Consider the following 26,970-nt stretch of genomic DNA (forward strand, 5'->3'; position numbering starts at 1 on the left):
CCCGGTCTTGAGTAATATTGTCAGTAATCAAGGGATACGCGTGAACGTTTGGTCGCTCGGTATCATTGGGTCCCGGAGACTCAAAGTGCAGCATGATGATTTGCGCATTTTCTATACAAGAAGTTCTGGGGCCGTACTCTTCTGGGTTACCTGGGGGCAAATGTGGTGTTATTGTCGTGTGAGACATAGGAGAGGCTCTAGATGTTGGAAATGCGATTCACACATCAAAACAGTTTCAAGACTAGACTTGCGGCAAATACCTTTGAGAGAAAGTTTGTTTCTTGTCGGCATCACATCGCTGGTAGAACCACTGAAGGTGCCGGACATGGACATACAAGGATTTTGCTGCTCACGTTGCGGAATAAGGTGGGATTTGCTCTGAGTTGTCAGGATACCAGCCGCTAGAGGTGGCTGCTCCATTAGCTACCCCTACAGCTAACACTCAGACTGGAAACAGCAGCAGAGCACAGGATCACAGGAACAGCAGGGCCAACACTCAGCCAACACTCTGCCTCTTTTATATAATAGTTTGTATTCTTTGGCCTGAGGTTGGACAGTTGAATAATGGTTAGCAGTGATATCCACTTATTTATAATGAATGGTTTTGTATAGTTGCTGATAATTACATCTATAAATTGCTACAAGTTGTTTTCCTTGTATATGCTTTTATGGCAACAGCCGAAATAAAGCTTAATCAAGTCACGTCAAGTCACCAAAAAGCTGTGTATCCCTTCTCATATGCCATTACTCCCTAGCTGCACTATAATGCAATAGTTTCAGTTTAGTGCCATCTAATATCCAAAATTAAAAATGAAGCCCAGGCTTCCAGGTACACATCCTCTTTGCCAGGTCTCTGACACATAATGTTCTCATAGTCTGGTAGCACTCTCATATTTAGCAACCAGTCCTCCATCAATTACTTTTTCTAGTCTTCCAGAGCTTGAATAGTTTCTTCTTGGCCATTAAATGTGCTCTCCAGGGCCGGAGACCCGCCTTCCAGACAGTGCATGTTTGTGGACCCTGCACAGGGACCCAAACACCTTAAGGAAGTTTGCTGTGTACTCAGCATCTTCCTACTCTCTTTTTCTTTCCCACAAACCACCCCACCATAGAAAAAGGGGAGAAAACAACGGAAGGAAAGACGGGTCACTGTACGGTGGCCACAACGAGTCGTGGGACAAGGAAGGCGGCACGGGCCAGAGGGGGTAACCTCAGCACCCGGTGCCCAAATGTACTATACTATTATGATATGCGATTATTGTTTATGTTCCATAGCCATATCTGTAACAATAAAAACCTACAGCCTTTTATTGCCAACACTTGACCAAATGTTGTGGTGTAATAATTCATGACCAGGGCAAGGGCTGCAAGACATGCCACACTCATCCCAACACAACAAATGTAAGCTTGGCTACATATGGGTGCAGCAGTTATGGAAAAGATGTAAAAAATAGAGGATACATTATCTGGTGTCAATTACCCGCACCAAGGGCTGCAATGGGTGGTAATGGCCCGGCAAGCCAAGTTAAAGGCTCAGAGCAAAGCAAGGCTTTTAACGAGGGAGCAGGGCCATTACCACCTGTGTCAGCACTTGAAACAGGTGCTTAACGCCATAAGCACCAATCCCATGGGCTGGGACAGGGCTAATTGAAAGTATTTTCTTCCCATGAAAGGGTGATCTCATGGCGTCCCGTTCATGGAAAGAAATGACTGTTTCAATATGGCCACCATGGGAAGGGCCGGCAGGGAACTGTACGGGGCACCTATTCCCTTTCCATGGAGGCCATCAGCGGAAGTGGCAAGGATCGGCAGCTGGTGCGATGGCGGCAAGTGCTACTGCCGCTTTGAGTTAAATGGGGAATCTTTAAAAAAAATACAAGGGGGGACGGAGTGTGGGGTGAAGATGGCAGATGGTAGAACCGACCATCGGGCGGTTTGGAACGCGGTCTGAGATAGCCAGTTTCAGCACACGTTCCTAACCACATGATTGGCTGGCTCCCCCAAACAGGGTGCTAATAGCCATTTGGAAAAGGAGCAAATAAAACGAATAACAATAATAAAAGTCATAACCAGGTCTGCCGTCAGAACCCTATTTGTGTCCTTCACTAAAGTCCTGTTATAAAAAGGCGTTGGTGATATTAGATGCCCAGATACGGCACCATTTTGCACCTGCTACCATCAATGGGCAGTTAATACCACTACGTGCCTTTCCCATCCATAAACAAAAGCCCTTATTGTTGGCATTGCCAATGCTTGTTTTTTGGCCCCTTCGCGTTTGACGAATGCTGACTCAAAGAAGGATGTCTCACTAATGTTAAAGCTAAGAGCCGAACTCCCCATGCATGCAATAGATTATCTCCAAAATGAGGGTCTAAACCGTGAGAAAGGTGTTTCATTTAAGTCTGAAAAACATCATAAAAAGATTTGAAGTTTTTATAATGCCATCTATTTGGCTGTATCAGCATTCGAAATGTTGTAAGTCTAGATTTGCATGTGTGCGTAAAATGTAAATGGTATATTATTTAACAAATTAGAAATCATGGGTGCTATGCTAGAGCCGATGAAAGTGCCTTTGGTTTGAAGCTTTTTGACTTGACTTTTCTGTTTTACTTCACTTCAGTAAAGCGTCTCAGACATACGCTCATGCAGCGTGAAGGTTGCATGATACATGCTCTACACATGCCCAGTTTTTTCTGTGTTAAGATGTGTACTCAGTTTGTTTTGGTTCCTTCATCAGGATTTTTTGATGCATTTTACTGTGCATTTAAAAAAAAAAAAGATGGGGATGAGTTTTGCATTTGCCTTGTGAATAGACAATCCATCACTGTGGTGGGAACAGCCAAGTTCTTAGGAAGTAGACGTTTTTGCAGGTTTTACACTAAATCAAGAACTATGGGCCTGATTCATGGAAATGTGCGCAGAAATCCTGCAAGGGCAGCGCGCTGAGAAGGACACTGCGTGAGCCTGCACGCAGATTTAAAAATGTGCGCCCGTGCTGTTCGCGCAAAATAACCGTATTTGCAAGTCACGGCCAAAATGCCCCTGCCACACACACACGCAAAGCATAAACAGCCAGATCAGCGCTCCCCCGGGCGCAAATGCACGCATCCTTCAAACAGTTTGTGGGGTCCCCCACAAGCAGGTCTGCAGCTCAGCGACCCTGCACAGGGTCTCCTGTAACTGTTCCCAGCACCCCGACAACCTGCATATGAAAAATCGTAACTTGGTATAAACTGGGAAAATCTGTGTGCCAACCCCCATAAACCGTTCGAGGACCCTGCCACACTGCTTACACGCACCCCTAAGTAAGTTCAGAAACCCGGCTGCATACACGCACCCCGAAATACGACATGCAACACCACCTCCGCACTGCAAACCCTACATGCAGGTGTACTTACGCCTGCCTTCGGGAGGCGGATCTTATGAAGGACATGCCTGGCCATTTCCTGGCCGAAAGTTTGCACCATCGAATCCATGAATACGTCTCGTGCCACGCAATTGTGGGCTTGCGAGGGACTTCATCCAGGCCGTCCCTCGGAACGCCCATTTTTTAGCAAGTTCTTCCCCATTTTTGGTGTTCCTCCCCCTTCCCAGCCCTCTGTGCAAGCCACGCCCATGCTCTGCATGGAGTCTCGCGCAAGGCCCTCCACGGCTCTAGAGATGTGCCGAGCATGCGCAAACTCCACATAAGTACAGGAGAAGTACAGCTCATTCAGTTCCATAAATCGACGAACAGGTATTTCCACGCAGAATGGCGCACAAGTACCCTATTTTACGCTGAATTAATTCCGTGAATCAGGCCCTATCGCTTTAGTGCATTTTGATGCACAAAGGCATCCCATCGGCGATTAAGGTAGTGTACATGACTACATGTTGGAGCAGGGCAGGGCTGTCCGGCCAGCTACCCAGGGGGGCTCCCAGCCATTAGCCCTCGGCAACGCCAGCTCGGGGAGTCTTTCAGGGGCTCCCCAGAGCTGGGGTGGTGAGAAAAGGGGCGGCAGGAGCACTATTGAAATGAAATGTGCTCCGCTCTCGGGAGTGGTGCACATTTAATAACAATAGGGCTCCTGCCGTGCCTATTGAATAATGTGGTGCTTCCCCACCCCCTCCCGAATGACATGGGGTGCGCAGGGGAGGGGTGCCACATTTTTGTTTTCGTGCACAAGGCGCTGCAGCTTCTAAGACCAGCCATGTGTAGAAGCTCGTGTTTACAGAGCAAATACCATGAAGAGAAGTGCTATGACAACTTTCTTATCTGTATACATCTTTCTTAAAGGTGTAGAGATGATGGAGATTGGTTTGAGGCCTTTCCAATTTGAGCTGCTGAGCAGGAGGCCTGAGTTCTTTACACCTGCCCCACGAGGCCTTTCAATGCACGCCCCCATATCCACAGAGTTTCCTTCCCTCAAGACAAAAACTAAAGCTGGATCAAGAACCCAGAGAAGACAGGTAAGGAAAGGGGACTCTAAACGTTGCCAATCTACCCATGATGTGTATAGCAGGAGAGATAGGATGTGATGCCTAGGAAGCCTTCATTCTACCCCCCACCCTCCCGTGTTGAATGTGATATAAACATATGCTCGTTATATTTCCCACAAAAAGAATGTACTTTTGAAGAGATGTACAATTTAAATTATTAGCATTGCATCATTGTTTATGTATTTGTTTTTGTATCCGTTTCTGATTAATCACACACTTGAATCATTTGAAAAGCTGGTATATGTTCATACAGCCATGATATGCTAAGCCCTACCCTCTCCTCCACATGCATACCTTTATTTTGTCCTGAGCTGGGCGAGGGTGGGTACATTGGAGGGATTGTGTTTTAAGTTTGCTGGTGCTAGGCCACAGAAGGGATAGGCTTACAGGTGGCAACGTCTCTGCAAAACCAGAATGATGCAAGTGCCACACTTCACCTGTGAACTCTTATGGATTGCACCAAAATATTAAGAATGTTCATTCTAAAATTCTCTAAGGAGGGAAGGGACATTGGACGTGTCACTGGCGTCTATTCAAAACTGTCTGGACTTCCGGGTACCATGTGTCACGTGACTAAAAACGGGCACTGTTCTTGAGTCTGCCTCCGCTACATTGTAACCAATGCTCCAGAGCCCACCTGTTGCTTTGACTGTCGATGAGACTTCCATCCAGCTGCCAGACGCCGAGAGACAAACAGCCTCAAGTTCAGATGCACAAACCTCAGGTTTAGAAATGTAACTAGTTAGAAGTGTTGAAGTTATGGCTCTTCAAGCACTCCTGCGTCCACAAACAATCTCCAAGTGTCCAAAATATCAATAACTAATATTACTTTTGGAGGGAGAATAGGAGATCTATCCATTAGTCTTGAACCAGGTGCTCTGTTGCAAAAATAGAAACAAACGACCAACTCTGCAGGAGCTGTAAAAGGTTACTGGCGGGTTTCTCAATTTTATCTTACACGAATGTAGGGGTGCCTTTGGTGATAGCCCTTGTAGGTACTGTGTGAAAAAGTGCCACCCACATTCTATGTAAACAAAAAACCAAGGGAGCAGGAGTTCTTCCCTGACTTACACCTCGAACCCAAAGACCGAAGTGCTCCCCCTGCTGGTTAGTTGTACTGCATGGTCCTCTACGTGGCGTGTTGCAATAATGCTGAGTTTAAGCATTATATATTTATAATTCAGTTATGTCTTTATATATTTAACCAAAAAATCCACTTACAAAATGTCACATGCAAACACTACTTCCAAAAAGGGGCTCCCGTCTCCAGGGAGTTTAGTGACAATAAAGCAAAATAGGTATAACGTAGATCCCAAACCTCTAGTGATAGCAAATAATTTGAAAACCTAATTCAAAGGGAATAGAAAGGGAAAAAGTAGCCATTCACTAGTAGAGATTGAAAATCATCGATTGATATTTATATTAAAAACATGCCTGCCTGATGACACTATTTCCACTTAAGCCTAAAACAATTACAGTTCAATAACAAACACTTACAACTCCCATAAATAATATATGACATGTTGAGTGCATACTGAAGAGCATGAAGGCATGGGGCACTGGACAGGCTGGTAAAACACATAACAACCTCTGTGTTTGTTTTTGGTTATCTGTATGTGTGTGAGTGGTTGTCTTTGCTTATGCTGATCATTTCTGTGTGTATATATGTGCACGTGTGAATGTGTATGCATGTGGATACATGTGTGGTAAAATATTATGTAATTGTGTGCAGGGGGAACAATGCCCGTGCTAACGAAGGGGTGTGTAGGAGGGAAGGATGGCAGGTATTGGTAGAGAGTTTTGATGTCAGTCCGACCATACCATGGACACTTTTTGCAAGACAATGGGCCTCATTACACGGTAGGCGGTGAGCCATGGCGCTATTAGCGCCATGGCTCATGCCGGTAAAATACCGGCACCGCCTTGGCGGAAAGGGGATTTACTGCCCCATTCCAAGGTTGGAGGGGCGGTAAATCCCCTTTCCGCCATTGCCATTCCCATTTCTGCCCCATAGGGCTCTATGGAAATGGGGAAGGCGCTAATTACGCCACCGCAATTTTGCGGTGCCGTAATTAGCTCCGAGGTCCCTTAGCGGGTTGGATTTTAACGCCTGCAAGAAGCAGGTGTTAAATCCTCCAACCCGCAAAGGGACCTCGTAGTACGGCGGTAAGGGTTAACGGTCACCGTTGCCATTAACGGTGACCGTTAACCCTTACCGCCGTCCGTGTAATGAGGCCCAATGTGCTATGTGGTATTGCTGGCATATATTTATATTACTAGGCAGAAAAGGTCTTCTTATAGCTGACATTATTTGCACAGTAAACCTAAGTGTGTTATTACAGTGGCAATGCTTCCGTAATTAGGCACAACTGTGGGAATATTGCATTTATTGGAAACGCCAGCTTGACAGTGGCTTTTTGCAGTGGCAATACTGGCATTATTGAGCATAGCATCATGAGTGTTCTTGCAGTGCAATACCGCCATTGTTGGGCACACCCAACATGAGTGTGTTTTTACAGTAGTAATACTGCCTTATATTTGTACAGCCAGTATGACAACCGCTTCAAGACAGCAGGTGAAAGGGTTGAGAAATGTCCTCCATTTTTACATAACGTTACAGGACGAGAATATTGGGATTGTGGTGAAAACCGTGTGATTAAGAATTAATCAACTATTTTACAGAGTGACAACTGGGGAGCAGAAGTAGTGTTGGGTTGATTTTCAGGGGGATTCAAAGGGGCTTGCAGCCAGGCTTTTATAAGCGCTGTGGACATTTATACCCTGCCTTTTCTTTCAGGGGCCTCTAAGTTTATTTTCTCTCCACTACAGTAACATATAACATACAATTACAAGTATACAAAATATAGAAACCAAAGTCATGGCAATGGCTCCACACCAGGTATGGAGTGATGGGTGGCAGGGGGTGAGATTTGGTTCATGGCCAGTGGCTTGGCGCACAGCACTGCATGAAAGGGGTTTGAGGCTTGCGGGACACACAGGGGTAGACTCCTGGGAGAAATGACCAAGGGTTCTACCCCCCTGTCTGACTGTCTGGTGAATTCCATTAATTTATCTGATGAGCATTGCCCTGATGGCCGAAAGTACCAGCTGCTCACTGGGCACATTACCCAAACTCGTTAGAGTGAGGTTTGTGATGGCTCGCAGTCTGCCCACCAACATACTAAGGACAGTGAAATGGGCACTTGGGGTTTTAAAGGCTCTGATGGCCCGTTCTCTGAATTAAAAGTTAGCATGTTACCATAAGCTTTAGCACTCCACTTATGGCCATGAGTGGAGTCTCCAGACGGCCTCCTTCCCTCGTCCGCTATTTCCCAGATACTTGTACATAAAGTACATTGAATCTATTTGTGTGTGAGAGAAAAAAAAGAGGGTATAAGAAACAGATGAAGTGGGTTTGACAGTGGCAAAGTGAGAGCGTAAAATGGAAGTTGGCTGCAGAGGCCCGTGGCATTAGCATGGGGAGGACACCAGGTTTGTTTTACCATATTAGGCATTTTCATGTGTTGCTGTGACTTCCAGTGCCCTGTTAGGACTTTCATACATTTGTCATGCCTTTCAGTGCCATGTTATGATTTGCTATACGTCCCTTCAAGACTGTCTATGTCGAATTACCAAACGAAAAAGACAAAACAGATAGGGAGGGTATACAAGATTCTGCGAACATCTGTGGAATGAGTGAAGACAGCGGGATGTAGGAGTATGTGGTGACGCAACAAGGAGGTCATAGGATTTAAGAGTAAGAAAAGAACGTATGGAGAATACAGGGTGAGAGAGAAGAGCCCTCAGGGTACACAATCATTATGGAGGCGCAAGGAGTACAACCAGGGGGGAAAGGGGAATTGGGTGTTAGCCAGAATCCCCATGGACTGGAAAGAGGAGTCCATTGAAGTGGGAGAATGGAAAACCAGACTCCCGTCCTTCACCTCTCGCGCTTGGCCTAGAGGGTCGCGGCCCAGACACCCGCCACGAGAAGAGTTTGCCCATTTACCAGATGACCAAATACCCTGGTACAGAAACATACGGATGTGTCCATCTGCCTGCCCAACCGGCTGCACTGGCCATGCCGACACCTGCGGCACGGACCAACTAGACTGAAATCTACACATCGTTAGAGATGCCATGACGACCTAGATAACGGGAAGCACCGCTGAACTATTATACACGCTGAACATTTCCACACCAATCTACACGAAGAACATACTCAGTGCTCTGACGTAGGCGACAGGCTTATTCACGGACGTGCATCTTTATTATTTTTACATAGGCTTTCAGAATGCAGAAACGCAAGACGCACCATGAGCTCATTTATAACGTTTGCTCACGCTTCTCTTGAAACCCGTTACCATCATGAGAGATATAATGGAAACACGATACTGGCCATGAAACTGTATGCCACTATAACCTAAAGCATCCATGCACTAAATGGATTACTCGTGCACCAGGCCCAAGTAGGCCTCAAGCAAGAGTTCCCGTGGACATTAACAAAGCAAAAGTCAGGTTGCTGAGCCTGCAGAAAGAACCCAGTGGAGCAACCAGCCAAGGTCGTAATGTTGCAAACCCACAGTCAAGAAACAAATCTTCAAAGGCACGATGTTGCAACCTCGCACTCCACGTACCAATGTTAAAATCATATCTGCAAATTAAACCAGACATACAGTGGAAAAACAATATTAATTGTGCAGAATTATGCCTCAAACACGGTCCCTCCCCACGTGACCAAGCCGAACCTGACGAGATGCCAAAACCCAGGAGAGAAAAGGCGTCTGGGTACCTCGCTACGAGACGCAGGCCGACACACTTGAAAGGCTCAATGGACACCTGCTACAGTGGGAACGGTCAGTCTCCCACCTATGAATAAATCCTCACATTGCCTGCACGTACCCATATTGAAACACTGTTGCAACCACAGGTGCACCGTGTGCTGGGAACAACGGTGGTCCCAGGCTGGGGAGCTCACGGATGCACCAATCAGAACATGAGGTTCTTATCTCAGACGTCAGTAACGTTAGCCAATCCTCAGGGGTCTTCATGTAACAATTCTTATGTATCTAATTGTAGGGACAACCCAGATATACCACCTGACTACATCTTAACCACTAATATCATTCTCTATATGCGTACTATACTAACCCCACCACTCGAGCAACCAATCAAGAGTGGCGATAGGTTCTTTTGGTAACTTTTTGGAATGACGCAAGTAGCGCGTCATAATGTAGTAAAAAGGGCCTGCGAGCCCCACTATTGTGTGTGTGTCAGGACGAACGCGTACGCTCCTTGACCCATCCCTGCCGTTTGCATAATAAACGGCAGAAGTTGCCTTGCTCCTTGTGTGTGCCTCATACTCTGTCTCGATCCGAGATATACACGGGAGGAGTTGGGGCCTCCCTGCCCGGAGGTCTGCGGACGGCCCGGCCGACCCCGGCAGAATCCCCCCCCGACAAGTTGGAGGCACTGCTGAGATCTGTTTAAGATCGACTTTTATTTTTTATTTTTCCAGGCACTCCCGTTGCGGGGAGGCCCGACAGCGCGGCCCCCTCTGCCGTTGCCCCCTTCTGAGGACTACAGGACCATCGCGGAGCTGCGAGAGGACCGGACAGCGCAATCCGGATATTGGCCCTCGGGAGCCGGTTGAGAAGTATCCCGCCCGCGGTCGGCGAGTGTCCAGACGTGGTCCAGACGAGGGGAGGTGGCGAGCCGCTTGGAGGGGTGCACGCAGTCGAGCGGCCCTGCATCGAGGGAACTTGGTGAGCATGACACGCACAACAAGCAATGCGAAATTGTGAGGGAGGGGGCGGAAGTAAATAAGGGAGGAGGGAGGTATTGTAAAAAGGTGGGGTGAAGGTTTAATTGAGTGATGATAATGGAATGAATGGTAGTGAATTGAGTGCGAGAGAAGGCGGCTAACGTTACGCGAAAGAGGGGGGCGGGGCACGAAAACATCACGTGCAGCCGCTCGAAAGACACTGATTGGCCTAAATCGCGACTACGTGTGAGGGTGGGTGTGTGTGGTTTCCTACGATTTGACATTTATCATTCAATGAGTAGATGAGGTTCCCTATTGTTCGAGCAAGAAACTCGATAGGTAGATGAGGTTCCCTATTGTTCGAGCAAGAAACTCGATAGGTAGATGACGTTTCCCTGTGGGCGGTGGCTAGTTACGTAGTTGCCCAAAACGGAAGATAATTGGCTGGTTAAGCCCTCCTGTTGAGGGGCGTATCACACGCGAGGCGACGCAGCGTGCGCAGTCCGGTTATAGTATTGATGAGATTACCTTGTTCCAGGAGAGACAGGAAGACAGCTGTAGGGTTAGCGGGGTAGATTGCAAGTGTATTTTGAATTTAAAGAACATAACACGAATATACCAGTAGTTCGAAGAAATAGGTGACGTCACCAGTAGGGATTTAGTAAGATATCGTGAACACAAGAAGCTTTGGGTTTGACATTGGTGGGGAAGAGAAACATGATAAAGGAGCGGACACGGAGATAAACGATAAACGAGTGGATCAAAGAGGAGAAGGGGAAGGGGGCGTGGCTGCGCACGGAGAACGCCGGCCACGGCAAGTGTAAAGGTGGGAGGAGAACGGGGAAAAAGGACGACTGTGTAAGATCGTCGTAAGGGGTACGCAGCTGCAGGGGGCTGCGTGCGCTTCGGCCGCAGGGGGCCGTAGGGGAAGGAATATAATATAACATCATAAATATATTTGTTTTATAATTTTTTTTTTTTTTGTTTTTTTTGTGATTATTATCATTGCATAATTTGTCAAAGGATTGTCGTAAGTCCCCACACTTGCGGGGCAAGGTAAGCAATAAAAGGTTGTATGTTGCAAACTGGTAGCAAGGGGAAGGGTAAGAAAGGGTGCGCTAGTATGTCATACGGGAGAGGGTTGGGAGGGTGGGGGAATACCCTCACTACCCCACTACAACATATATGCACCACACTGCCACCACATAGGGAGAAGTTAATTAAGTACAGCATAGAGTGGACCCAGGGGACGGACAACAAAATGTTGACACCATGGCCGCCTAATGGTAGCTTTGAACCATATGCCCAACATTCACTATTAAACCATCTGCACAATACATACAAGGGGAAGAAGTTGGCAAACCATGTGGAGGTGTTTAACTTATGGAGGATGTTCCAGGGGTCTAGACCAGGACCAAATGGAATGTTCACTATGGGGGAAACACCGGAAGAAAAGGAGATTAAGAAAGAAGGAACGGATGGGGAAAAGGAGAGTGAAGGAACAAAGAATATGGGGAATGAAAAACTGGGTGGAGGAAAGGTTGATAAATTAGCTGACATAAAACAGGAACCGAGCAATGAGATACCCTTAACACCGGGAGTGAAAACAGAGGGAGGAGGGTTGTACCCTTTAAGAGAATTAGGAGAAATAAAAGGACAGTTAAGGGCGGCTGAAGGATACTCAAACCCGGCATACAGCCCTCCACCATATGTGGCTCATGGAAAGATACCAATGGGGGACGGGAGGAGAGAAGAGCAGACTGTGGAGATAGGAAACGATGAGTGGGTAGCTGCACAGATATTGTTGAAATTACGGGGATCACTAACTGGAGAGGAAAGGGAGGCGGTAAAGAGAACAAACGAGGATAGTGAAAGAGAGAGTGAAATGAGGGGAGAGGAGCTGCTACGGCAGAAGGAAGAGATTTTGGAGGAAAGATTAGCTAAACTAAGGGATGAGCAGAATGAACTGATAAAACAACTTGAGGGGGAGGAAAGAGAGAGAGTGAGGAAAAGGAAAGAAGGTAAGGACGAATTGGAAAAATTAAGGGAGCAAAGTGAGGAGAGAAAGAGGGAAGCTGTAAGGGTAAAAGCAGCAGCAGAAAGGGTATCAAGAGTAGTGATGAGGGAGAAGAAGAAGGAAGAAGAAGAAAATGAAAAAGAAATGGAAATATGGAGGAGGAGGATAATATCAGAGACAGCTAAAAAATATGAAGAGGGGAAGGTAATAGAGAGTATAGTAGAAAGAGAAAGGGTGAAATGGGAAAGGAGGAGAGAGGATGAAAGGATATTGGAACAGATGAGCAACGAAGTAATGGAGGAATTAAAAAGGAAAAGAGAGGAAAATAGTAGGGAGATGGAGGAGAGGAGTGAAGGGGAGAGAGAAGAGAGTAAGAGGGAGAGTGAAAGATGGGGAGAAGTATATAAAAATAGAGAGGTAGCAACAACGTCAGCACTAAGGGGAACAGTTGGTAACAACGGAAAGGAAGAGGGAGACCTAATAGACTTAAAAACTGTAACAATAAAAGGAAAAAAGGCAGAGTGGGGGGCGCAATTTATGAATGATTTTTGTAGTGAGGATGGAAGGAAGAGTGAAAGGGAAAGCTTAGATAAGCTATACCTCACTAGAACAAACATAGATTCGCCATGGGTGAGTAGAAGATGGGAGGAGCTGGAGAGAAGTAAGGAGGAAGTGAAAAGAATGGGAGAAACACAAACTAACGAACACACGCCACCCACATCACCATCACGCTCTCTAACGCCACACCCCACATGTTCAACAACTGCACGCTCTCTGCACAGAATAAAGCTCGCACCCTTCATGGACGAAGTTACACCTTATGCATGTCGGCTTAGGGACCTCCCTAGTCGCAGGCAAGACAGGCAAACAGACGTGCAAATGTTGAACACAGGAAAGGATGAAAAAAGGGGAAAGGAAGAAGAGGGAGGTAGGAGAAGAGGTAGTAAGGAAGGATTTGAAGTAGTAAAAGGAATGGGGGAAGAGGAGGGGTGTGAAGAGTTAACATCATGGAGCATAAAGGATGACACAAGACAGAATGTAATGCCACTGCTGGAGAGAGGAGGGGTTAGACCACAGTATGTACCTTGGAAACATACGGATAAGGAAAACATAAAATGTAGGCTCCCATCATTAAGTGGAGGTGCGGGTAAATGGATATATGAAATGGAAAAACACACCGCAGGACAGAAACTAGCAGTGGGAGATGTTAAGGGCCTGTTAATATCAATATTAGGGGATAGAGCGGATGACATTTGGAAAAGAGCGGGATTCCATGGGGTAACAATAACAAACACATCGCATGATGGGGCACCATTTGCAAACTGCAGACATGCGCTATGGCAGGCACTAAGAGTGCAGTACCCAGACACATCAGACATAGGAGCCATTACTTCCCGTAAGATGGGTGAGAACGAGGATCCTGTTGATTATATCCAGGATATTCAAGAGAAGTGGCGCATGGAAACTAGAGAACAATGGGACAAAACACCAGCCATATTTTATCATATACTAGTACAAGGGCTCCCAGAAGGAGTTCAGAGACAATTAAAGAAAGTAGTGGGGATGGAAGCAAAACCATGGCCGGAAATACAACTGACTATAGTACATCACTGTAGAACATGGCAAGGAAAAATGAAACAAAAGGAAGAGGACAGGAAAACAGAAGAGGCCAAATTAGTACAGAAAAAACTTACTAAATATACCATGGAAGGGGCACTAATAACTGCGCCAACACCAATGGCCCAAAGCCCAACGCAAGTAGTGGCTGCACAAAATCCAGCTCAAATAGCGCCTCCACAAGAGGTAATAGAGCAAGTGCTGCCTCTGCAATCACACGCACAGAACATGGGAGGAGGGTACCCAATGCAAGGAGCTGGGTATTATAATTATAATAGAGGGAGAGGAGGGTTTATGAGGGGAAGAGGATACGGATATAATACCCAACAACAGGCTGGGGGACTCAGAAATAACTACCAGACAGGGCAACCAGTATACCAGGACAACACAGGGAACTTCCCATGGCAAAACAGGGAACCACCCGTGTGTTGGAGCTGCGGACTATTAGGACACATGTCACGTACATGCAGGGTCAGGCCAGGAACACCAGCATGGAACGAACAAGCACAACATAGGACATCACAAGAACAGCAGGGCATACAACCACAGCAGATGTCACCACAAGGAAGTGACCAACACTATTCCCTACCACAACAACAAATAAAACAATACCTGCCACAAGTAACTGGTGCAGCGTTAATACAACCACCACCACAACCTGAACGAACGCAATTGGGTGGGGTGACGGTGTTGGGACACAACCCTTACACAGGGAATGGCCAGTCATTGTACCCCCAATAGGACAGCCCACAGACGGCCTTGGTGTGTCCCATCCTGTCAGTAACACCTAATAGTGCGGAGGAGCCACGCATAGAGGTAACGATAGGTGACAAAAAATTATCATTCCTTGTTGACACCGGGGCAACCCGGTCTTGCATAAGGGAAGGTAAGTTTAAGATGTCAGGCGAAGCCATGAACACACAAGGGTTTTCTGGGGCTAAAGGGTTGGTTCCATTTACTGATAACGTTCCGCTATCTATTGGAGATTACGATCTGTCAGTACCACTTTTGTATTATAGTGCCTCACCAGTAAACATACTGGGGAGGGACATAATGAACAGATTAAATATGACGATCTCCTTTACAGAGGATGGCATAATTTGCTCTACTCCAGGGATTAACATGCTTGCAGCACGACAGATTTTGCAAGCATACTGTGGACAGATAGCGATCAGGGCGGAGCCGGTAGACGGCGAGCTATTCCAGTACGGAACAGACATGGCATTTGCATGGATGCCAGGGATAGGAGGGAAAATATGGAGGAGACCAGCAGCCTATCTATTCCGACCAGAAACACCAGCTAATGAACTGGAAGGGAAGGTCCTTGCAGTGGACATTGAGAGCATTATTGCAACAGCTGATTATGTTGCTGTGCACGCCCAAGATAAAGAAGGGAGAGCATGGAGGGCGGTGATAGCACTAGCAGAAGGATGTAGGCTGACCCAGGTGTCAGATGAAGAGTTGTTTTCAGAAGAAAAGGAGGAAAATGAAATGGTGTTCATGATGAGTGTAGAAATGTGGCTAACAGTGGCTCACAAACAAGTGGCACAGAAAATTGCAATGGCACTTGAGGCACCCGCTGGCACACCAGTCCCATTTTTTAAAGAAGATATGTCAAAGGTGCCAAAATCATTATGGACTATTAGCCCTTATGATGTAGGATGCATTAAAAGCATAGGGGGTGTAAGGATAAAATTAAAAAAGGGTGCCATACTACCAAGAGTGAAACAATACCCATTGTCAAGAGAGGCAGATGAGGGCATATACGAAACCATAACAGCCCTTATAAACAATGGCATATTGGTCCCCTCAGAATCCCCATGCAACACAGCTGTGTACCCGGTGCGCAAGGCTAAAGGAGGGTCTTGGCGGTTCATACAGGACCTCAGACCGTTGAACAACATAGTAGAAGCAGAGTATCCAGTAACAGCAAACCCGGCCACAATTTTGTGTGGCATTCCAGCAGAAGCATCACGGTTTACAGTGATTGACCTTAAAAATGCTTTTTTCTCAATACCATTACACCCAGACTCACAAGACTTGACAAGCTTCACTTACCGAAATAGGAAGTGGAAACATACCAGATTACCACAGGGATATTGTGAATCACCTTCAATTTTCAATAGGGTAATACAGATGGATTTGGGTAACGTTGAGTTGGAAAGCACAGTGTTACAGTATGTGGATGACATGATAATTTGCAGTACAAATGAAGATAAATGTAGAGAGGACTCATTAAAAATGTTGACGATATTGGCTGAAAAGGGGTACAAGGTAGACATGGAAAAGATACAATACTGTCAGGAACAGGTACTTTACATTGGCCAACTGATATCACAACATGGAAGAAGGATTGCACCACAAAGAGCACAGGCAATATCAGGCACCCCCGTGCCACAGACTGTAAGAGAACTGCAGCAATTTCTGGGACTGTGCAACTACTGTAGAGCATGGGTATTTGATTACAGTTCTTACATAGGACCCCTGCTTGAGGGTTTGAAGGAAGCAAATAAAGGGGAGAAAAAGTTGGGATGGACTATGGAAATGAAGGAGGCATTTGATGAATTAAAAGAAGCAATATCAACTGCTCCAGTACTAGCATCCCCAGACTATGAGCGACGATTTTTTATATTTTCACATTGCGACTCAGCAGTAATGAAAGCAGTATTGGCCCAAAAGACTAGCATGGGCTATAAACCAGTAGCATTTTACAGCGGTCACTTAGATCCAATAATGTTAGGACAATTCTCTTGCGAACAAGGTCTTGCTGCAGCTGCATTTGCAGTAGAAAAAGCATCATCAATAACTATGGGGTGTCCAACTACACTATTTGTAGAACATGCACTATTTGCGATATTGAATAAACCTAAGTCCACACTGACGACACAGAGGGCAACAGGTTATGAGATTATTTTGTCCAAAGCTGAACTGGCAATTGTTAGATGTAGCACGGTTAACCCTGCAAGGTTCCTAGCAGAAGTAATTGAAGAGGGAGATTACGCCCACGACTGCACCCAAGTAACTGAGATGTACTCATGTACTAGGAAAGTTGAAGAAAACGCACTAGAGGGAGGTGAGCTTTTGTTTATTGATGGGTCATCAACTATTGATCAAGGAGACGGGATAAGGAGGACTGGGGCAGCAGTAGTACAAATGATGGAAGCGCCAGTGTGTGTGGCTATTAAGTGTGTACAATTACCACAGCATTACTCTGCTCAAGCGGCGGAACTGGTTGCACTCATATTGGCACTAAAGGAAAGTTTTGATAAAAAAGTTACTATATATTCCGACAGTGCATATGTTACATCCACTGTCCACTCAGGGCTATCAAAGTGGAGAAGAAGAGGGTTTAGGAGAGCTGACGGCACTCCAGTACAACATGCCCTCTTGTTGGCTGAACTAATTGAAGTAATAAACGATCCCCAAGAACTAGCCCTAGTAAAATGCACCGCACACACCAATGGAGAAGACTATATATCAAAAGGAAATGCAGCAGCAGACGCACATGCAAAATATGCTGCATATTTTGGTGAGATATGGAACCCCACAGACTCACAGAGAGGGAGAGGGAGGGGAATAGCGAGGGAGATGTTAATAAAAGAAGGGTACACCCATCTCCCAGCCACCCAGATTATGGAGTTACAAGCGGCTGCACCAATGGCCGAAAAAGAAGTATGGGTGAAAAGAGGATGCACAATGTCACCAACCGACGCACTATGGCGCCAGGGTGGCACTGGGAAAGTTGTAATACCATTGGCATTGTTAAATACCGCCTTGAACCAATTACATCACCCTGCCCATACAGGCAAAGAAATAATAGCAGCACGAATTAGAGAAGATTGGTTCTGTCCCGAGTTAACATCCCATGTGTCAAATTTTATCAGCAATTGCCTTACATGTCAACAGTTCACGGCCGGTCATACTTTAAAGGTGATAAGAGGTACCATACCCCGACCAGAAGGACCTTTTCGGCACCTCCACATTGACTATGTTGATATGATCAACATTTGTCAAGGCAATAGATACATGATAGTAGTAGTATGCCCATTTTCTAGGTGGATCGAAGCAGGGCCCTGTTCACACCCTGATGCGTTTAGAGCAGCCAAATTTATAGTAAGGGAGGTATTCCCCAGGTGGGGAGTGTGCGAGGTGTTAAGATCAGACAACGGACCCCATTTCGCAAATGAAATGTTCCAGCATATCACATCCCTACTGAACATTAAACACAAATTTGCATGTGCGTACCACCCACAGGCTAATGGTGTATGTGAACGCCTGAATGGCCTACTGAAGGAGGCAATTGCTAAAATACAGCAAACAACAAAGAAAAGTTGGTTGTATTGCCTTCCGTTAGCACTGTTCGAACTTAGAAACAGGCCAGGGTCCGACCACCACCTCACCCCACACGAGGTGGTTACTGGACGCCAAATGCGCCTTCCCCTAACACCAACGTCAAGGGCATTCACCGACCAAGAAAGTTCTGCGAATGTGTTAGGTGATGAAATGTATCAATATGTGTCTTCTTTGATTACTAGCGTTGTGTTTGTGTCTCAACAGCTCGAGCGCACACGGGGCGGGTCCACCAGCAACCAAGAAATAGACGAAAATACAGAATTGGGAAAGGAGAACTTGTGCCAACTTGCCAAAGGTGACCACGTACTACTTCGAAATTTTAATAGAAAGTGGAACCAGCAGAGGTTCACTGGCCCCCATTTAGTAGAGGACGTATCAACAAGAGCAGTAAAACTAAAGGATAAGCGTGCGTGGAACCACCTGCATGATGTAAAAATTTACAAACTGCAGACCCGCCCCAGCGCCAACGACAGGTCCATTGGAAAAACGCCAACAACATCCCCGGCAGCGGAAGAAAACACAACCACAGACAACGACCCAATTGTTCCCTCGGAGAGAATAACGGACGAAGAAGGGGGTGATCCCCACACTGCCCACCCCATGGTCACACGTTCAAAGAGTAAAACTGCTCCCGCCATCTGAGCAAACCCCCCCCCCATTGACTACTAAATACGATTGTAATAAAAACTAAGGACTTCGCTTGCACCAATACACATGTAAACACGTGAATGTTCTCTTTTTCTCTCGCACATACAGGAGCTGCGTAATATTGTATTGTTAAGAAAAGTTATCTAACAAATTCAGTGTGCAGGCGTAGATGGTGCTGCCAGACGATAGTTACCCAGAAGAATTGTCACACCAATTTGTATACGAAATAAAAAGGCCAACATACTTAAAAAAGAAAAGGGTACGTGTATACTACACGGCCTTCCTCCTGGCCATAGAAAATTACATGCCCCACCTCCGCCCATACTTGCCGGTCTTGAGAGACCGATCACTTAGAGTAGCGTGGGAGCAACTCTTCACCTGGGCACTGAATGACTATTTGATAGGGAGAGCTTAATGAAACAAAACTAACATTTAATAACAAGCACTTTTTGAGAATTTTTAGGCGGGCAACTTTAACGTCGCAAGAATACGCTGCCAGGACTGCAGCAAGGTAAGAGCAAAAATGCCGGTGAGGTTAGCATATGTAATAAAAATAATAGGGATTTTTATGATCACCGGAGTTTTGGCTGCCTCTGTATGGCAGTACAGCTATGCTATGAGTTTTTTTGCTGCACCCAAACCTAATGTACCCCACCTCCCTGCTGCAACAGGTGTTACGTCAGGTGGTAACAGTAACAATGAACAAAAGCGAAATAAAGTTAAACGCAGCACATACTCAGACAATAAAGGTATTGATAATTATGTACAAGATTCAGCACACGTCACAAACAACATATGGTACCAGCACATGACCCGCATTGGTAAGCAGACAACTGAGGATAGCTGTTACGTTTGCTCATTAATACCATACGCCATGAGCGCTTCACGAACATTTGTTGCCACAGAAATAGATGAAAAAACAGCACAGTGCATAATATATTTGGCCCTGTTCCAAACGAAAGGAAGATTCCAAGGAACAGTAGTGCACATGACATGGAAAACACGAGACTCATACCCATATGAAAACAACTTCCTCAAGACCTATCTGAGTTATCACAAGACCAGTTTACATGCTGAAGCATTCAGATACATAACAAGTGGCCCTGAAAAAGGAGAAACAAAGAAGGTAACACTGCAGTATCTACCATGTGATTGGTACGCCACGGAAGTTCCGGGTAAACAAGGATGCTGGGAGAGGCCATTACTGACGATAACAGGAAAGGTGTTCCTGGGTACCAGCTGGGAGATAGGAGTGGTTGGCAGCAACATGGTAACAAAAGAAACTATCTCAACCATCGAGACACACAATCATCGATGTTGGACGACATGGATCAAGTATGTACCAATGCTCACGTGGGTAGAAGAAGATGAAGACCCGATAACTATATTACCATTGACTGCGCCCAAAGTATGTTACCAGCATAAAGGAGAGGTGGACGTGGGATATAACACCAATTGTGCAAGTGTGATGGAGTTACCTGAGGGGGGAGCGGGAACAGCAGTAATAATGGACCATTATTGGGCCTGTGGAGAAAAGGCATATCATACACTGCCTCCCCTGTGGAGTGGTGTGTGCACAATGGTACACGTCAATGTACCATCACTAGTGGTACCTAAGAAGCATGTCGATGTGGCGAAATTTCCGAAAATGGATGAAGGAGACAGGAGAAGAAAGAGATCTGCACCACTCCAGAAGGAGCAAGAAAACAGGACCAACAGCAATGATACTGTCCTAAACAGGAGAAAAAGACAAGGAGAGCCATTAACAGGAAATTATCTGTGGGGAAGGTCGGAAACGGAACTAACATCAATACCGCCAGAACACAGACTATTCAGCAGAGCAGCAATGTTCTTCTCCTCAATAATACATCCGGGACTGCAGGCATACGCAAACGCAAAATGGCTGCAAATAACCAGATGGGAACTAATGATGACCATAAATTCGACAGTAAATGGGTTTAACGCAATTAAAGAGGAGCTGCGAGCTGTAAGGATGGTAGCACTACAGAACAGATATGTATTGGACCTTCTCACAGCAATGGAAGGAGGAGTTTGTGCAAAGATAGGACAATCATGCTGCACGTTCATACCTGCCAACGATGCCGACAATGGTACACTAACAGAAGCAGTTTCACAATTGGCCCAGATGCACTCCAAAATGATGGACGAAAGTAACGGCGTAAACAAGGATAAAAGCTGGTTTTCACTATTATGGTCATGGATGCCATCTTGGCTGTCAGATGGACTGAAAATAATAGTGGGATGTGCTATTTTGGCTGGAGCTGCACTGATAATAATTAGATTTTGGAAAGCCCGGAAGGCGCGCTCAACTGATGAGTTGCTGGAAATGGTGGGAATGCACCCCTTGATGCCAGCGGATGACGGCCAGCACACAGGTGTGATAATACACGAAAGGGAGAAGTTGCGCACCCAAATCATCGCCAATCATCTAGACCCACCATCAGTGAAGATCGAGAACCCAAGGAACCCTAGGAGCTACATAGGAAGATGGGTGTACTGTACTCCTGGAGGAACATGCGAATACATGTATTGGTCATTTGAAGATCACGTAAACCATTATGGACATCTCGGAGGGATAACCAAGATATGGAGAGTAAGAGGAGATAACGAGAAGGATATGTTTGTGGTCGACAAGTCGACCAGAGGGGGGACTGAAGTGGGAGAATGGAAAACCAGACTCCCGTCCTTCACCTCTCGCGCTTGGCCTAGAGGGTCGCGGCCCAGACACCCGCCACGAGAAGAGTTTGCCCATTTACCAGATGACCAAATACCCTGGTACAGAAACATACGGATGTGTCCATCTGCCTGCCCAACAGCCCGCACTGGCCATGCCGACACCTGCGGCACGGACCAACTAGACTGAAATCTACACATCGTTAGAGATGCCATGACGACCTAGATAACGGGAAGCACCGCTGAACTATTATACACGCTGAACATTTCCACACCAATCTACACGAAGAACATACTCAGTGCTCTGACGTAGGCGACAGGCTTATTCACGGACGTGCATCTTTATTATTTTTACATAGGCTTTCAGAATGCAGAAACGCAAGACGCACCATGAGCTCATTTATAACGTTTGCTCACGCTTCTCTTGAAACCCGTTACCATCATGAGAGATATAATGGAAACACGATACTGGCCATGAAGCTGTATGCCACTATAACCTAAAGCATCCATGCACTAAATGGATTACTCGTGCACCAGGCCCAAGTAGGCCTCAAGCAAGAGTTCCCGTGGACATTAACAAAGCAAAAGTCAGGTTGCTGAGCCTGCAGAAAGAACCCAGTGGAGCAACCAGCCAAGGTCGTAATGTTGCAAACCCACAGTCAAGAAACAAATCTTCAAAGGCACGATGTTGCAACCTCGCACTCCACGTACCAATGTTAAAATCATATCTGCAAATTAAACCAGACATACAGTGGAAAAACAATATTAATTGTGCAGAATTATGCCTCAAACACGGTCCCTCCCCACGTGACCAAGCCGAACCTGACGAGATGCCAAAACCCAGGAGAGAAAAGGCGTCTGGGTACCTCGCTACGAGACGCAGGCCGACACACTTGAAAGGCTCAATGGACACCTGCTACAGTGGGAACGGTCAGTCTCCCACCTATGAATAAATCCTCACATTGCCTGCACGTACCCATATTGAAACACTGTTGCAACCACAGGTGCACCGTGTGCTGGGAACAACGGTGGTCCCAGGCTGGGGAGCTCACGGATGCACCAATCAGAACATGAGGTTCTTATCTCAGACGTCAGTAACGTTAGCCAATCCTCAGGGGTCTTCATGTAACAATTCTTATGTATCTAATTGTAGGGACAACCCAGATATACCACCTGACTACATCTTAACCACTAATATCATTCTCTATATGCGTACTATACTAACCCCACCACTCGAGCAACCAATCAAGAGTGGCGATAGGTTCTTTTGGTAACTTTTTGGAATGACGCAAGTAGCGCGTCATAATGTAGTAAAAAGGGCCTGCGAGCCCCACTATTGTGTGTGTGTCAGGACGAACGCGTACGCTCCTTGACCCATCCCTGCCGTTTGCATAATAAACGGCAGAAGTTGCCTTGCTCCTTGTGTGTGCCTCATACTCTGTCTCGATCCGAGATATACACGGGAGGAGTTGGGGCCTCCCTGCCCGGAGGTCTGCGGACGGCCCGGCCGACCCCGGCAGAATCCCCCCCCGACACCATCCATCCAAAAATCCAGACAATCAGCCATTGAGCAGTTGAAAGCCTTCTGGACTATGTTTGGTGGTCTGTATCCTCCTCCATGTGGGTGCGGATACTTGTACATTGGTGACAGGTGACGTCTTGAAGAGTACCTAAAGGAGAACCTGAAGGAGAAGATATCAGACATTGGCCATTGTGACAAAGATGGTCAGGGGACACTTGCCCACTTCAAGCCGTGAGTGACTGAAAAACCTACAAGGATTGCCAGGAGGAACTCGTTTGAGCACAAAGATAAGCCATCCAAGCCATGTTGTATTCCCTTTGTTCATTCAAATGCTGGGAAAGACTAGACTGTTCATTCCAGTTCACTGGAGTGAACTTCATACTCCTGGTCATCTTCTTCTTCACAGTACTTGCATTGGAACTTTATGGAAAGCACATTATATTCTTTGTTGCTTTAGTCAAGTCTAGCATACTAGGTTGGCAGCTTTTACAATAAAAGATATTGGCACTAGTTGGGCAGAGGGAAGGAGAGTTAGACTGGGTAGAAGAGGGAGGGTCTAACAAAGCAGAGGTATACTGCGATTTGAGGGGATGGTCATCCCTAATCCCATGAGGGGCTTCCTCTCCCATGTGATCCTCCCCCGGTGCACTACCCCCAGGGGAACTATTATACTGTGGATGCACTGCTCTGGCCCCATGGGAAAGGTCTCTTGCTAGGGATAAGGAACAACATCCACAGATTCGTCACATGACAGAAGAGCCATGTAATCTTACCTACAGGAAGCAGTATAGCAAGGAGAGCATTAAATGATACCTCAAGTCATCTCTATTTTGGCTCTGAGCCATAAAAGAAATGCAAAAACACAATGCAGTAAAATGAGGAGTAAATCAATTACATAGAAACTTGATCAGGGATACATAAAGTCTTAGTGACGGTTATAATATACTGGGCTGTGAATTCATTCATAAAATCAAAATAAATAACAAGATAACCTTCAACATAAGAGGAGAGCATGCTCGCAGCCTCTGTTAGAATCTATACTTTTACAGCTGCCATGATTTAAGGCTGGCTTCCTTTAAAATAGCAGTTCTAATGGCAGTTCTCTCATTTCTCTCTAATAATTTTGTTCTAAGCAGCCAGGCCCTATGTATATAACCGGATATGGCAAATCCGATATATTGCTCAGAAAAACATCTGCAGAGCTTCAGAGCTTCAGAAGTTAACCGTATTCTGGCAGCTTTAAACAAAGTTTTTAGATAACAATGCCTTAAATCCCTTAATTTTGGGCAGATTAATAGAAAGTGAATAATAGTTTCCATCCCGATTCCTCAGAGGGGGCAAATCCCTGTACTCACTTGGTTCCATGATTTAGAAAGAATGCAAGTTTAAGTGTGTCCATCCTAAATCTAATATACAAAGATCTCTCAAAAGGTGGATGAATGTAATCCAGATAGTCTTCAAAACCAGGAGTTGATTTCACCCTCAGGTAATCCAGGCCCAAGAAGAGTTTGCTTGCAGCTTGTATCATCGATTCATTTGTCCACAATAGTGCAGCATATTTTATCTTAGCTAATATATTTGTATCAATCTTATTAGGGGATTCCCAGAATTCAGCTACATTTAGTTTGATTATTTTTTTTTTAAATATGGATAACCCACGGGATAAACTCCCCACCATCCAGACTCATAACGTGCTTCAGTGCGTCATGATACCTGCCCAGACCCTCAGTGTACCATCGTATGAGCCAGTAATGTACAGGATTTAGAGCAAGTAGCTCATCAGTCAGGCGTATATCTAATTCCAGATATAATAAAGCAAATGGCAGTAAAAGTAAGTTTTCTAAAAGCTATTTTCAATTCCTTTAAGCACTCTTAGAGAGCCTTAGTCCCAGATTTCAGCGCCAAAGGTCGAAGCTGTGATAGCCTGCATGCTATAAGGTGCAAGGGCAGGCGAAATTGCCCCGCTGCCATGTCTTCTAAAAAAGGAATTTGTGGCCCCAGAATATTTTCCAAGGTTAGTGCAAGCTTATCCAGCTGCGGGATCCACCCACCATTTTCGTGAAACCTAATGCCTAAATAATCATAAAGCATTGTATGTTCTAGTTTATAGTTATTAACATAAATATTCAAAATAATCTGTTTAGCAAACTCCGGTTTAAAGAGCATCATCTTTGTTTTGTCAATGTTTAGCTGTAACTCCAGTTCCTTACATTTATTGTGGCATAATCTCAAATTTGCTCTCAAACCAAGTGGGAGGTAGATTCACAGCATCATATGCATAGAATAAGGCTGGATAGATATCGTCACTGTGAGGGATCAGTAGTGAAAGGTAGACAACTGCTTGTGTTTTTCTCAGAATTAAACATTTTATTAATAATAAAAAGTGCAAATAAATCCTTGCTAAACCTACTCTATCAGGGAGTTCCCTACCTAGTCTAATAGCTAAGGGGATTACTCATAACATACACAAAACTGGCCCTCACACTAAACAACAAACAATTCAAAGTAAATCATAAACAACATAAATGAGTGAATAACCAACAACCAGTTATTGGATGGCCTTCACCTGTCCTGGGTAAATCACTTCCCCAGGATTATTCAAAGTCAATTTCCCCAAATGTTTTAAAAGAAAATTAGAGTCTTGAACCAGTTCTTGTAAGTTCCAAATGGAACACAAGTTCAGAAAATAAAAATCCACTGGTAACAGTTCTTCAGCTTTCTGTTACAGGGGTCCTCGAGTTGCAGCATGATCACGGCTCTTCAATCACAGCCACTAGGGACACCTGGGAAGACCTTCACTCTCAGCACGTCTCTCTCAATGCAGCCACAGCAAAGCAGGGTTTGTTAATACAGGACCCTCTCAGAACCTTCAGGTGAAATCTGATTTCCTCTTGTCCCAGTGTCCCTTGAGTGATCACACTTACTAACAAACTGCCAGCCCTGTGCTCTTCTGCTTTTGTTACTACTGCCAGCCTTCCAGCTCCTGATCCAGCTCTTTCCCCAGATCCATCTTTCTTCCCCCTTCTGCTGCAGCCTTTATGCCTCTCAGGTGAGGCAACTGAGTTCAGTTGCAGGTCCTTTCAATTGCCTGACCTTGGCAAAGGCTGTTAGGCCTACCTGCCTGTCCTTCACTTGTACATGCCTCTTCAGTCCCCTTCTTCATCTCAGTCCCTATGGGATTCTGGGACATGTAGTTCACTTTGGTGAAACTAGGTTTTTCCACTTCTAGTATAGGGTTACGGGTAGATTTAATTCCCTTTGTCATTTTAACAGAGGGGCTATAGGCTTTAACCTTATTAGAGGAAGAAGGTGTAGAGAAGGCAAAATATCCACCATTCCTTGTAGTGTACCTTTGGTATTGAGGAGGGCATTTGATTTCAGGGATAAACAAGATTTGTTCTTGTGATATAATATGTTGTGGGATTACAACCTTAGGATTTACCATCTCAGTTTTACCAGAAGGTTTGGAGATAGTAAAATGATAATAAGCCATAACCTCTTCTGGCATAGTGGTAAGAGTATTTCTTTCAGAGGAAAATACTGTGTCTCATCCCACAGAATCTCCTCATTACCCTGGGCTCTGTCTCCACCCAGGTGATCCTCCCTCAGTACACCACCCCCAGGGTTGGGATCAGGAAGCGTCTGCCCTCCCCTGGCCACCTGGGAGGAGGCTTTAGGGAGGGTTTTCTTGAGGGATCCTCAGGATTCTTCACATTACCCATTTTAGGACAATCTAAAGAACTCTGGACCTATGCCTCAAGTGTATCACATTTACTGGCTCAAAGAATAGAAGGACCATAAATAGTTGGCCCTCATAGCCAGTGCCAAGATTTATTTAGACACTGGGTTCACCACACCATTGTGAAAGAAGATCCT

The 26,970-nt window shown here is 45.6% G+C and overlaps 1 protein-coding gene across 6 annotated transcripts in view; it reads left to right on the forward strand.

The window, feature by feature from the left end:
• The window catches only part of LOC138481133 (mitochondrial fission factor-like), a 417,374-nt gene that overhangs the window by 170,559 nt on the left and 219,845 nt on the right, over positions 1-26,970 (forward strand). For 4 of the 6 annotated variants that reach the window (XM_069613052.1, XM_069613055.1, XM_069613056.1 and 1 more), the window contains exon 4: positions 4,277-4,449. In XM_069613052.1, the coding sequence (XP_069469153.1) occupies positions 4,277-4,449 (173 nt within the window). Of the gene's footprint in view, positions 1-4,276; positions 4,450-18,434; positions 22,734-26,970 lie in introns of those variants that run through there. The other 2 variants (XM_069613054.1, XM_069613051.1) reach the window with 2 other exon arrangements.

Source organism: Ambystoma mexicanum, chromosome 5p (assembly GCF_040938575.1).
Source record: "Ambystoma mexicanum isolate Mex_15411 chromosome 5p, UKY_AmexF1_1, whole genome shotgun sequence".
Lineage (NCBI taxonomy): Eukaryota > Metazoa > Chordata > Amphibia > Caudata > Ambystomatidae > Ambystoma > Ambystoma mexicanum.